Source organism: Ambystoma mexicanum, chromosome 12, assembly GCF_040938575.1.
Source record: "Ambystoma mexicanum isolate Mex_15411 chromosome 12, UKY_AmexF1_1, whole genome shotgun sequence".
Lineage (NCBI taxonomy): Eukaryota > Metazoa > Chordata > Amphibia > Caudata > Ambystomatidae > Ambystoma > Ambystoma mexicanum.
This window is the reverse complement of record NC_090936.1, coordinates 494,286,938-494,302,057: the sequence shown is the minus strand read 5'-3', so window position 1 is coordinate 494,302,057 and position 15,120 is coordinate 494,286,938. Positions and strand designations below refer to the sequence as shown.

General features: G+C 42.7%; 1 protein-coding gene across 6 annotated transcripts in view; it reads right to left on the bottom strand.

Moving 5' to 3' along the window:
- CNOT4 (CCR4-NOT transcription complex subunit 4) overlaps positions 1-15,120 on the bottom strand; it is a 1,427,191-nt gene that overhangs the window by 508,785 nt on the left and 903,286 nt on the right. For all 6 annotated transcript variants that reach the window (XM_069628774.1, XM_069628777.1, XM_069628772.1 and 3 more), the window contains exon 10: positions 4,013-4,262. In XM_069628774.1, coding sequence (XP_069484875.1) covers positions 4,013-4,262 — 250 coding nt within the window. The remainder of the gene's footprint in view (positions 1-4,012; positions 4,263-15,120) is intronic.

Genomic DNA, 15,120 nt, shown 5'->3' with positions numbered 1-15,120 from the left:
CCTAGATGGTCCATCACACAACTGTTCATGAGGATCTTAGATTTGGGAAATGTATTTATTTTATATAGCCAAATCAAAACACTTTCGGATATACAGAACATTAATTTTAAGAACAGTTCATCTAGTAAAAGAAAGTTAACACTGCGAAAAACCAAAAAGTAGACCCTCCAATTGGTCAGTCATAATAGATACTTTAAGGATTCAGCACAAAGATGAATCTATTAAAAAATTAAACTCGATGGAAAATTGAGACTCAATCTGATGTGTTCAAATATATTTCTTCAAAGCTAAAGTAAACAGGTTAAAAAGGTGATTCATTTTAATCCACTTGACTGGAGATAATTCATTTTAGACAGGTGATGCCTTTATTCAAAGCATAATGGCAGACAATGTATATACGACGCAATTGAAGGAAAAGGTAGACTTTTAAAACAATATCTATATATTAGTAACAAAACAAAATAATATCCATCAGTGGTTACTGCGAGTTGTGACCAAACAATTAAAGTCTTTCCTGAAATCTATTTTCCTGAGGGGATGACCGTATACAATGTTGCTTGCTACTCAAGGCAAAAGGTGCCAAAGGGAGTCTTTTCTGTACTGTTGTACAGTTAGCGCAAAGTAGGAGTGCACATTCTATATATCACAAATGGAGTAAATATAGTCTTTTTAAGGCATGGTGGTTTGCTGCTTTGGTTCAACACCTTCTGTCCTGCTCTTGTATTTTCATTTCTGCAACACCATCAATGCACCCACTTTTCCTCCATACTACAAATGCTACTGTTGAACTGCCTATTCTACAGGGTGGTATCTACTAAAGGAATAGACACACACCCCCACCCCCCGAACTTAGATTAAAGCAATACATTATTGGGAGAGAGCAGAGTATGTCATCTGTGCGTTGCACAGGGAACGATATGAGAAGTTAATTGAGACTAAAGGTAAGCGTTTCAATGGCATGAAGGGGAGAAACAAAGTAGAGTGGGTGTGCAGGTTACGGGATGACAATGGATTGTAGGGATGGGCAATCATTGTAGTATAGAGTAGACAATAAAAGAAACTCTTCAACCATTAAGTGGACCGCATCATACTGGATTGAGTATTTTTTGACAGACCTAGTAGCTAAGTGCTATTGACCAGACATGGTCTCTCTGGTGGGTATATCGGACAGCATGGAGTACAGATGGAAGATAAAAAAAAAAAAAGTAAGATAACCCAAGTAACATAAGGAGATATGGCATGCTGAAGGATACAATGGGTAGAAGCAACAAGTGATTTCGTAGAATGCATTAAAATATGTAAAGATTTGTGGTGATAGACCATGAAATAGAAAACGTGTATAATACTATTATAACAGCCTACACGACTGAAGAAATATAGTCACAGGGCTTAGGACGTCTGGTCATATTCAGTGAAACTAAGAAACATATTTCTTTGCTGGTAAGACTCTCCACACTCCCTCGGGTACCCTCCCTTACCCATTAGGTCGAACAAGGAATCGCAGCATTGGCTGAAAATATGCGGGGGCAGATTTTAAATTGATGTCTGGGGGCTGACCTTTTGGCTGTCAAAACCTAACCGTTTATGTCAGTAACAAAAAAGCATAATTGTGATGCATCTTAAAATGCAAAAGGGCAGTGGTAAAGTTGTATAAGTGCTGTTTGGGGCCTAGGACATGCCAATCTGTGCAACTTTGGTTTTGTCAGATAAGTGTACTGGGAATACAATCAGTATATAAGAAATGAGAAGACTTCTTTGAACATTTCTTTTGTCTTACACTTCCCAATCTGTTTAGCTTCTTTCTTGGTGGAGAATGAGACTACCTTAAAGAATGTGTGTGCTGTGAGCTTGTGTGTCAATCCTCAATAAAGCCTTGCCGGGGTCATGTGGCATGGAGATTATTAAGGGAAAGGTGTGTTGTCCTCTGCATAGAGGAACAATTAAACGCAGCAGCCAGGGCATCACAAACCCTAAATCACCACTTAAGCCATTAAGCGATCAAGCTTTGACAGATTCACAATGGGGCCCCCAACATATTGTGGGCGGGGCGGGGGGGGGGGGGCTGGGTGTTGGAATTTAAACTGAAAAACGTGAAAGGTCCTGGTGCTGGGCTGGTCTGTAAGGACGTCATCAAGCCAAAAACGGGTGAACTACCTAAAGAGCAACTGAAATTTCAATGGTCACATTTTTTTTAAAACACTTGCTCGCTTATTTACACGTATGTTACCGACGATGCTCCCCCCCCCCCCCCCCCCGACTGCTTAGAATATCCCAGAAAGATAACTTTTCATAAGCCCTAACTGAGGGGTTGAATTACAGGGTCCATTGATTAAATTAACTGAAATGCAAGATTTTGTCGTTACTGCTCCTTTGGATTATCAAGTGCATAGTTAATATCCTGTTCCAGAAACGTGACGGCTAACCCAACATATGCTACTGTAATTTTCCAAACTCTGTGTAGAGGTATGTAAAAGTCCAAGAAGCAGTCTCAGATTTAAGGGCCCTCCCCAACCACTGAAGAAAAAAAACAGACCATCTGACCAATTAATTTTCAAAAGGTTCATTGATGCTCGAGTGGTTTGTGAGAGCATTAATTTCTCTTCATTCGAAGCCTAAAAACCATTTGTTGAACTTCAGATTGGTTATGGTGTAACGTTCTTACAACATGACATACAACTTGTTCCACATTACGAATGTGAAATCTCGGCAAATATTGGGAAAAAAGCAAGATAAAAGGGATTCATTTTTTATTTGCTGATGGTCATGTGAGTGTCGTCTTGGGCAGGAGATTAGCTATACTGTAGTAGACAGTTATTAAGGGAAGACATGTTTTGAATATTTTGCTGGACAGATTAATGGAGATTCCCATGAGGATCTGAAAAACTCAAAGAAATGCTTATGACTCTACTGGTGCCCAAAACCCAATAACACAATGGACATGTGTCTAGGTGCCAGGCAATAATGGTCAGTGTCTAGATTGGCTTCGGGTGGCAAAAGAAGAGGGATATTTGAGAGTGAAATCAGTTTTTGGAAAGGTGTTTGGGGATAGTTCATCCAGTGGGCACTACATCTAAACCCTGGGTTCTGGCCACCTCACAAACATGGCTTTGTTAGAAGCTAGAGGCACAGACATTACTGTCTTGCAGTTACTACAGTTTATTCTTTATTTATTCGTATATGACCCAAGCAGTAGCCAATGCAGTTCTTTAGTGAAACCTTAGCCACATCAATATCTTCAAATGCCAAACAATGGCAATAGGGGAGCCAGTTATGGATAGGGTTTGTCTCAGTTTTCCAATGCTGCCTGCCACCATACTTGCAACAAAAAGGTAAGCACAAAAGGAAAACATATGTCCAAATATCCTTGAGGCAAAACAACGTTTAAATCGCTCAAGAAGACGGCAAGACTGGAAAAAGAAAGTTAAGGTATAATTCAAAGCTCCAGCAGGAACAGGAAAAATGTTAGTCGGTCCTGAAAGTTAGAAGCAAGGAAATGCCAGGACTGCTCAGCAAAAAAAATTAAAATATAGCAAGACCTATGACTCCTGAGGACTACTAAAATAACTACCACCACAGGGTTCCCGTTAAGAAAAGGCACTGTCAAGTTGGGAACTCGTTTCACACAGCAAACGAACAGGGAAACTGCCTCCTCAAAGAGTGCTCATTCAGCAGCAAGGCTTTGAATGTTTCAACAGGTTATTACGTCAGTATCTTCCTGGAAGCAAAGAAATCTATTTTGTTATTCGGAAAAGAGCAGTTTCTACCGCACACTGCTTTATGAACTGTGGAGAGATTTAGAAAAGGTCAGCCAGTCAAGTGTCATGCACCTGCACATGTCACGATTTCAACGAAGTCGAACAATCAAATGTACTGGGGAACTACTGATACTGCTACAGCTTGTCAAAATTCTGATGGTATTCTCCTTGCCAACTCAGTCTCTGCATACCATCTTAATCAGCATAGTACTAATGCATGGATACCCTCCCAAAGGCCCTCACTTTCTTAAACGTACCAGATGTGAAAAGGCTCTGTGGTTCTGGGGCTGTGGGCCAGTCGCTGGAAGTCTGTGGAGAATTGGGGAAAGGAGGAAGTCCACTAGGAATAGGATTAGGATGACGAAAGTTGTCTGAGAAGAGCGACTGTGATTCTGTTGTGGCGCCCTCGAAGGGTGACCGTGCGTTATGGTTCGTGGCACTGATGGGGATGGCAGAGTTGGATTTCGTCAAGCCAGGCGGGGGTGACGGCGATTCACGGTTTAATATCTAGAAAAAAAATGGAGATAAAATATTTTAATATATATTGCAATTGCTTCTGTGACAATATTTTATCATGACATAAGGATAGCCACTGGCATGGGCAGCAGGGTGGGTGAGGATACAAAGAGGGCAGACACAGCCATCAGTGACAATGTGAAGCAACTAAAGAGGGCAAAATAACATCTAAAGGTTACTCACCTTAAGGACAACAGTCCTCTGCGTCTAACTAATCTTTTTACGCCATACCTGTTGGATGTCAGTCATAAGGTTTTTGAGATCAGAAAACAAGAAAAGCTTCAAATTTAAAGGCCAAGTTAGAGCACATGTATGACGTTCTAAACTGGCTTCCTCACCAGTCTCACCCACAGCTCAAGCCGGCACTAACCAATACTAAACATTAGAAGGGAATGAGTGACAGAATATTCAGTAAAGTGAGCAAATAACTTGAGGTACAGTGGCCACAGTCCCCCCCCCCATACTTGTGGGCGATTCCTAAGCTGAGCAATAGGAGGAAGATGGTCTAACCTTACACTGTGTAAAAAGGTTAGCAAGTACTGCTGTGTGAAAGGACATTATCTGCTATGGATGTTCATGAGTAGGGTTTACAGAGATTAGGTGAAAGACCTGGTGGCAATCTTGCAGATCAGAGCAACATGTGCTCATCTTATAAAAACCCACAGGACGACCCTTTGGAGGAGGGTGTTTCTGAACATTATAGTCTTCGAGTATACATGAAAGTATCCATTGTGCTGGGCCAGTCTTAACACCCCAACTGCCTGTATGGTAACCAGCAAACTGATGCCACAAACAGTTTAGCTTTATGCATAAAACTAATGACCTATGATCTCGAACATGCAGACCCCTTTTAGCTACTGAACGGATTCTAGAAAGAGCTTCAAATGTCCCAATTCACATGAATATCAGAGTGAACTCTAGGCAAAAAAGAAACGGCAGGTTTTGTGTGCCCTAGTGACAAACTGTAAAGGGTCCAGAGGCTGACTAACATTGCAATTCACAGACACCTGATAAACATGAAAACCACTAAGAATGCTGTTTTATAAGTAAGCTATGGGTTTAAAAGTCTGAGAAAAGCTAAACAAAAAACTGCATTAAAAGCCCCACGCAAGTCCCTTAACTGTGTTAGAACAATAAAAGGAAATTAGGCTCTCAAGCTTCCAGCCTTTCAAAGTAGGGGTGGAATGAATTGTCGTTGACTGCAGAACATACTAAGCCAGCAATGTATGCTAGAACACGGCCAAGAGGAACATGAAAGAGGACTGACTTCTCTACAACCCTTTGGCAGACACATACCCAATAACTATGGTATTCACACAAGGAAAAGGCTAAGATGACAGTTAGCCAGGTAACCCATGAACAAGCATGCCAACTTCAGCATTCTAGCAGAAGGATGAAGAGCCAGACAACCTTTTTCAGATAGGTCTTCGATCAAACGAGGCAATGGTGGGAGAAGAACTGTCCAATTGTCTGGGTAGGAGAACCAGAACCCTCCAGGCCAGTGTAGAGCAATCCGGATGTGAGCAGTTTATGCTCTGGTTTTTGTCGCCGCCTTGTTCACCAGAGGAAGACCTGGAAGTACCTAAGCTCAGAAGTCGTTCCTGTCCAGGCTCAATGTGCCTCACTTCCCCCCCTTCACATCTAGGATGCGTAGTGGAGGTACTTCACAAAATCGATCTCAGCGGTTCTGTGCATTTAAGAAAGAGATCAAACATATCCCGATGCCACCCCGCCTGATTTCTTTTTGATTCTTTAATCTCTACATCAGTGCTCGGCTCACATGTCTGGAGGAATATTCAAATTACTTCCCTGCAAAGAAAATTGTGTTTCTGTGGCCACAACCTAATGTCAGTTTTAATGCACTGTGGAATAGGAAAGCAAACAGATAATGGATTTCACACTGGATGCAATAAATCTGCAATATGAAACTAAACTTAGCAAATCTTGAGTTGTAACATGCATAAACCAGATACCATGAAGACAAAGCGGGTAATCTGGTCGGGTCACAATCTACTTGAATATTCCACATGGATTCTAATGTAAAGAATACTCATGCTTGTTTATGTCCCAGAAATAAACAAAGTCTGTTAATCCGTGAGAAGACAAAGGAGCCCTTAACATTGACCAAATGGTAAAAGGAGCGCCAGAAATGTCAAGAGAGCCAACAGAAATCCCTGTGAGTGGCCAATTGAACAAGACAGCTATCCACATATGGATATACATGTATCTCATTGCTAGGAATGATTTTCTTTTTGCAACTTTCCCTCCTATGAGATCCCAAGTCTTTTACTTATTTGTTAACCCTGTCATGACTGAGATCAGCAAAGCCCTCTGCTTTATTTATTTATTACATTTGTTACACGCCCAGACCCTCGGGTATCAGGGCGACATTACATAAATCATTAACATTTGCAAACATAACAAACACATGGTTACATAGTAGGTTTGAGCTGATAACATTCTAGACATTCTTAACATTTATAATATGGCTAACAAGCATAGTTTACGGGATTATACAGTAGAGAAGGATCCAGTTATATTTGCAATCAGTTTTTTTGGACTATGTTATTTAAAAAGCTGTGTTTTGAGTGATTTTTTAAACCATAAAGAGAACTCACTTCTTTAATGCTATTGGGAAGGGAGTTCCAGTGTTTGGGGGCTAAGTGTTTGAAGCTACTGCCACCTGCTTTGGTGTTCTTAAATCGAGGAATTTCCAGTAGTTGCTTGTTGTGTGATCTGAGTGTTCTTAAAGCAATTTTTTGTGTTCAAGACCTTGTTAAGGTATATGGGAGCTGCGCCCCGTTAGCATTTGTAATAAATGCACATGGTTTTGAAGATGATTCGGTCTGCAAATGGTAGCCAGTGATGCTCTCTTCTAGTCTTAGAGATGTGGTCGGATTTCCTTATGCCAAGGGCTGCTCCTAGGGCTTTGTTCTGAATGAGTTTGTTTTTTTAGATTGGACTTTGAGGTGCCTAGTAGTAATACATTAGAGTAGTCGAGTTGTGACACTATTAGGGCTCTGGCCTGGGTGACACAGTTGGTAAGGGTGAGAAATTGTCTACTTAATGCAATAAGTTTCGCTGTGTAGGAAGTGGTTGATGAGAGGCTGCTAATGTGTTTATTCATTGTTAGATTAGCATCCAAGTAAACTCCTAAGGTTTTTACTTGTTTCAAGACAGGTATCATGGTGCCACCGATGTTAATGGAGGTGTAATCGGCGTGAAGGGCACTGATCTTAGACTGTGATCCCACTATGAGGATCTCGGTCTTCTCGTCGTTTAGACAGACTATTTAACGCCATCCAATTTTGAATGATCGCATAGATGTTGATGAGTAGGGTGTCTTGGGTATAGTTTCCTGAGAGTGGGATGAGGATCTGTGTATCATCCGCTAAGTTGGTGTAGGGGGTCCCAGGGTAGGGAGTCCATGTTTGGGGGGTCACTATGACACCCCTGTGTTACTACACTGAGGGTGCTGTGTAACATACACTAAAACAGATGATACCCTCTGGAGTAAAAGACCCCATAGCCCATCAGCACACAATAAGTCAAAGACATATCTCAAATCATGCCAAAGAGTGGGAGGAAAAGAGTCACTCTTAGCAGGAGAAAAAAACAAACCCCAAAAATCCAGCAAAGCTGCTGGGGGACTCACTGGGTTTGGGAAATTAACCTTATAAGAGAATTCTCCCTAACAGTGATAGGTCTATTATTGGTGGGAGTCATGGGACAGAGATTGTGCTTTTTCAGTAGCGGAGTAATCCATGCAGATTTTATGTTATCGGGTACACAGTTCTGCTCAAAAGAAACGTTTACACATTTTGTAATGGCAGTTATCAATACAGGGGAGCATTCCTTAATGATCACTGCAGAGCAGGAGTCCCATTTGCAGCTTGTGATTTTAAGTTGTGCAATTATTTTGGCTAATTTGGCCTCTGAGATAAGAGAAAAATGTATAGTCTGAGACTTCGGATCCCACCTAAAAGGCAGGGGAGGCATGGCTTCAGAATTATTCATATGCAACTTTTTTTCTTCAATGGACGATTTGATCTCATCTAATTTGCTAGACAAAGCATCCTGGATGCTTGTGCACCATATTTCATATTTTAGGATAGGGTCTAGAAAGAGACCCTTAGGATGTTCTTACTCTTTTAATATTTGAAAGAGCTCTTTACTATTAGAAGGTGCGCTGGCAATTCTAAGATTCAAAGAGTCTTTTTTGGCTTGATTAGTATAAATCTTAGTTGCTTCTTTATAGGCATCCAGGCTATGGCAGTCCATACTATGCCGCCAATTATTTAAGAGTTTGATTTTTTTCATCTTAAGCTCTCCAAGGGAATCATTGAACAATGTATTGCTTGGATGTTTCCTCTGGTAAACCATCTTGAAAGGGGCTAATCTCTCAGTCACTGCATTTAGTGAATTCATGAGCATATCTGAAATCTCATCCAACCCTGCTCTATTAGAGAGGTCTATATTCAGACACAGGGCCCAAGTACAAAGGTTCTCCAATGTTAGTTTCTAAGAGATTCTTACTGGGAGAAGAGCTTTGGGCTCAATCCATCATTCCGAAAAATAATTTATAGAGCTCTGAAAACAGACACAGAATGGTCCGACCATAGGCAAGGTATATCTGCCACATCCATTACATTAAGATTATGTGTTGCAACCAAATCCACAGTATGTCCCTTTATGTTTGTCAGTTATTTTATGGACTGAATCACAAGGTTTCCAGTGCGGTCACCAAAGACTCTGCCGAAGTGTCCGCGTAGCTGCCTAAACAGAGATTAAAACCTCCTAGAACCACCAATTTTGTCTTGGGTTTAAGGAGGGTTGTAAGATAGTTACAAAGTTGTGATGAAAAGGTGGGTGATGGTGACGGAGCCCTGAACAAAAGAAGAAAGTTGAGCGTTGTTTCGGCCCTTATACCCACTTTCACCAGCAAAGATTCCACTCCTGGAATATCCTCTGTTTTACAGTCCCAAACTTTGATGTTCGATCTAATAATCAAATCCAATCCTCCCCCTCTATTCTCCGCTCCATCGCGTCTGATCATAAAATAACCCTCTGGTAAGGCCAATGCTAATGAGGGTCCAGCAGCCTCATTACCCCCATGTCTTTGTGAGGGTGCAGATGTCAAGCTCGCACTCCTCAATGTGTGTAGCTACTTCCATAGCATGTTTCAATAATTATCTTGTATTAAGCAGAATACATTTCAAACTACAAGAGAGATCCCAGCTAAATTATCCTCATGAGAAGTCCGAGTTGTATTTAAAACCTTAGAATCTTTCCCTGAATAATTCAGACTTGCACTACGTTTGTGTGTATTGACATGCTCCAAAGGTTGAAATGATGGACTAGAAACTACTGGCGGGTTGAGTACGAATGAGTCACTACCAACTGGTCCCCCATCATGTGGTCTTTCGAGTAGGAGAAAAGAATTTGGAGGTTATCGAAACCCTGAAAAGCCACAGTGTTCGAAATAAGGTCTCCTACCGTGGGCATCTGAGCGTTAAACCGGACATTGTTCTCCAATTCTTCCTCCTCATATTGCTCTGAAAATGGCATATGAGGGCAAAGATTAAAATGCACCACGAGTGAGGATTTACACAGTACATTGCTCCTGGGAGCAACTCCCCTCCGGCTATATTGATTGGCCACTGATTTATCTCTGGTGCTCTGAATTGCAGCCAGAATGTCCTCAATGCCCTTTATGAATCCCTTGGACATACCGGGAAAAAAACAAACCGTAAAATGGTGGCCTGCTCCCTGCATCCCGGAAAGAACCGAAACAAACCGGACCCTACGCACTTGATGTGATACTAAATACTCGTTAGAACTACAAAGTTCTTGGGCTTTGTAGTTTATAGTGCTAATACGCTAACACGGCTCTCAGAAAGCTGAGATGCTATGGAACTCTGCTTAGCTACTACAAATGCCACAATAATAATAAATAATTGACTCAAGTGCAGTGTGTAAGCAGCAATTAGGTAAGAAGTCAACTAAACTAAGTAAGTATGGGGCAAAATTTAAAATGGCAAACAATCTAAAATAGCTAACCTACTCAAAGAACAACACAGCAATATAAATCGAACAGAAGGGGTTCTAAGTTAAAGTAATCTGGTATAATATCATAAAATTCATTAGTACTATTTGTGTGAATAGACGCCACCCTGTGAGGGGTCCACTTCGATTTCGGTGTCCGTCAGATTCATAGAAGGTGGAAGGAACGGTGTGGGGATGAGTCAGTGGCATCCAGTCGGAGAAGGAGTAGGCAGTCTAGGTGGCAATTCGTTGAGCAAAGTCGGCAGCACAGAGAAAATGTCCATGGAGAGGTTACAAGGCTCCAGGTGACTGAGCCTGTTTTGTTGGCAGCCTGAGGGCGCAGGGAGTACACATGGGGGCAGCACGACAGACAGAAGATGTGCCCGAAGAGATGACAGAACCCACACGTATTTAGCATCCAAAAACAATTTCATGAAGCACAAAGTTCATATCAAGGATGTGTTCTGATGTGTCCTCAGCAAGGGCCACAGACGGCTGAAGGAGGTACATATGGCCCCAGCGTACAGAGTGGAGGTATACAAGTGGGACTCGGACATGAAAGTGCAGTTTCCGAGTCTCGGACCAGAGAAACCCCTCTTGGAGTCAGACGATGAGGGATGTACCTTGGTCGTGGAGGTCCTAGTGGTTATCAGCCATATATGGAGGCTTTTGCACCGTTAAGGGAGTCCTCAAAAAGGTTGTGGTAGATGGGACAGTGGACAGAGTCGATGGAACGGATGACTTAACTTGCTTATGGACCGTCTGCGAGAGTGCCGTCACAGGGCACCAGTAGTCGAGTGCTTCTATGCAGAAGACTGTGGGCCAGCAGGTGGAGTGGACGGGTGCTTAATGGATGACGAAGGCTTACTGGAAGAAGCAGTCACTGATTTGCTGTTGTAGACTAGGTTGTCGACACAGGAGTGAGTTGTGGCAAGTCAAGCATGGGCAGTATGTCCCTTTTTAACTCTCTTACCATGGGAATCTTTGGGGGGGGGACTTCAACCTCTTTATAGAGGGAGTACGATATAAGAGTCTGCTCTGACAGAGGAGAGCAGGACTTCGGACAGAGGCTGAATCAGAGGCCCAAGCACGTTCTTCTAACCAAGCTATCAACCTTACGCAACAGTACATGAGCGTCTTGGTAGAGAAGGATTGGCAAATGGAGCAGCTGTTGATCTTGTGGTCCGGGTAGAGGCAGTAGAGTTAGTTTGTTTTATTTTTTAATGTATTTTATTAATTTTCAAACAAAACCAAAATAGCGTACAGACTTTGTAAAAAATTTCCCATGGTACATCATATCGCTCGCCTGTTCCCAACTCCCCCACCCCTCTTCCCTCGCGCCTCCCAGCCTCTTCCACATACTATGTCTACCTAGGATATATGGGATACATTACTCACCGTAAACTTATTTTTGATGCTTGTATCCGCTTAGATTCACATGCTGTGCATAGGCCGACATCTAGTGGAAGCTGCAGAGTATTACAGTTTGTTTTTCGAAACTCAAAAAGGGACATCGAATAGGACATGCCAGTAATACTATCCCTAGTGTGACGTCTCCTGTACCCATGATCACTCACGCAGGTAGGACCCTCAGATTGTTTTTTTCCGCCATACTAGTCGGACGCATGTTGCAGAGTTCCTTTGGCGCTAAGCCGTTTTATAGTTAAATTAACGTTAATACTTCTCCTTTCCCCCTTCCACCGTACGCCGAAGGCCGACGCCGGTGAAGATCAGCAAAATCAACTGTCGAGGACTGCCACGACAGACTCCGGGGCCCCGAAAGGCCTCGGCCCTATCAGTAGGGAGAGTGGGGGGTGGTCATATAGGTTCTCTATTCCCCCCTTTCATACCTATATAGACACATACATATACATCTATTCGCCCCGCTGCCATATTGTACCTTATGGAGTACTCCATTCAAATTCTGCCCTAAATGCAACAGGAAATTTCCCTGGGTGGATAAGCACCTTTTGTGCAATTTGTTTCTCCCACAAGACCACTCTGTGGCAGCCTGTCAAGCCTGCAGACTCTTCAAGCCGAAGACCCTCAAGGACCTCTCAACTAAGCACTGGGCCCACTACACCAGGCAACTAGAGGCCATGGATGTAGAGGGGACATTCATCGATGGCAGCAACGCCGCCAAATCGGACGGCGAGGGCAAAGGAGTGACTTCGGACACTGGCCACGTTGTGGTTTCTACACATGGCAGCAAAAGCGCTACACATTCTACCACCACTAAATGTATCAACCCCGGCTGTGACTCAACATGCGTGTCGAGCGATCGGCACCCGACTACACCACAACAGCAGTCCAATGAATCTTTGTCCTCTGGGCGTTTCCGTTCGCCTCATGGCAAGGCCCAATCGTCTTCGGTTGACAAAGGTGTCGCCCGATCAATAGTCCCGAGACTCAGTTGTCGGATGACGATATCGCCCGGCATCCTCAAGAGGCTAGACATAAAGCATCTGACCGCACACCCAAGATTCGACATCCGTCTCACTGTGTCTCTATCCCTAAGATTTTGATGATGTATCTGTCCAAGTCTGGGTGACATCACGTATCGGGGAAGCCAGTTCTTGCATCAGCTGTCTCCAAGCTACTAACGTCACCTTCACAACATGTATTCAGCACGGCTGCCATTATCGAAACACACGAGAAAGGAGCACAAGTCGCACTGGACTCCATTTCAAATCCACAAGCCAAGACCATTATTAACACACGTCTTATACTTCTGGCTGGACATTAAAAGGAATGTGTTCAGCTACACACCCATGAGAGAGTCACTGGATTCTCCAACTTATATGCAGTGGACTTGGCACACTGTTGAACAAGCAGCCCCCGTCAAGCTCAGAGGGACCTTGTTAAGAATACTTACCACAGCATTTGTTAATGACGATACCCCACGACTCTGAGAACACTTCTCCCCCGTCCTGAAGAAAGCCACTCCAACCAAAAGCATCAAGAAATAGCTACATTTGGCCGAAACACTACAATGTCGACCTTGACCTTTCTGTCACAACATTTTGTCCTGTATATCAGATTACGTTCCGTTTGGTATTCCAGAGTTCCATCTTGCCCTGGGAAGCACATGCTCTTTTGTAAAAACTGTTTCATGCATGTTAGAAAATGTGCACAGTTTTGAGTTAAAATTCCTCAGCATTAAAGAGGAAGATACACAGTGGTATTACCTTATTGTTAGTTAAAGTGAAAAAGCTGTCCGTTTTTGGGTTCGTCTTGTAAAAAAAATTGTATACATACAAAATTTGCTTTGCGAAATAAAACGACCAATGGTCCCACAAAAAATATTTCTTCTGGTAATCACCACAGTTCCATTGGCCAGTCATTCAAAATATAAGTGTGTAGTTCCGCAATTAAGAACCTTACATGTGATCTCTCACCTCGATTATTTTCATATTACTACGATGTACCCACCTGGGCATATCAGGGCTTGGCCAGGCGGCCTTTATTTTTTTTCGTCCAAACTACTAAATCCATGTTTTGGCTCCTCCTGGCCCCGCTGGGATGCCTCTTGCCACACAGACATTTCTGCATGTGCCCATTTCTGGAGATCCTTCAACCACACCACTATCAATGGGCCGTGACGAGCCTCCCACTCCCATTGCTATCCTGCGCTTTGCCACGATGTATGCTAGATCTCTTAGTTTACGAGCATGTCTGGCCTGCTTAGATCTTGGAAATATCCCTAGCAAGCACCCCTTGGGGAAAACGAAATCTGACGACTATACAACCCTAGTCGGGGTCCGGGCTACTGCCTCCGAACATTGACGTATTACAGCGCAGGCCCAGAACATGTTTATCAGGTCAGCGTTAATGTCAAAAGCAGTATATCTAATTCCTGGTAGTATGCATACTACCAGGAATTAGATATACTGGTTTATATTTTTAGGTCGCCATTGACCAATATTTCTTCCTCCTGTATATACTACATTAATGTGTTAATAGGAGTTGTGTACCTAGTCCACTGAATGACTAGAGACAAATTGTTACAATTTGATTGTGATTATTGTGTCACTTGCACTTTATTTTTACTAGGTTTTAACATCTGTATGTTTTTTATGATGTTTTTTAACAATTATTAATAAAAGTTGTATTTTGTGATAATTCTTGGTTGCTGCTGATTTACTTTTTCTCTACCTTGTGCTGTTGTATTTTGTCTCCATTATCCCTTCTCAAAGGTAGAGGTTTCTTTTACTACCCTAGGGAGTAATTGTTTTTTGAAGGGTTTCCTCCTAATATATACAGCGTTAATCAAGCCACATTTCGAATAAGCTTGCTCTGCTGCGTTACAAAATGTTGCAATTTTATTCAGAGTTAGGTATGCTCGATGAGTGACATAGCTGGATTAGTTCTGGTTTTGCATTATGGACACTTTATGGTACCCCATAGTCCTGCTCCAGGCAGCATCTGACAGCTGCTCTAGTAGATTTCTTCCCCAACGCTGCCGAATCGGTATTCTATTGCAATCCGGTCCGTGAGTATCTCATACAATCTCGATACTCCATGTCCCCCTTCAGAGATATTATAGAGTGTCTCAATTGTTTCATCTTCTTCCCATATGCCCTCTGCTGTTGGCCATTTCTATTTTATTTTATGGAGGATTGCAGCATAGGTTATATGTTGCCCCTCCCGGACTCCTGATTCCGAAACCACCCTGCTAAAGTTATCAGCCGCCCTGTCAATGTATTCCCCCAATGTCACCACCCCTCTAGTCTACCAGTATTTCCTAACATTTAGCCGTAATGGCTCATCCTCTATTTTTAGCGTCACTAGTGTAATCTGGGGC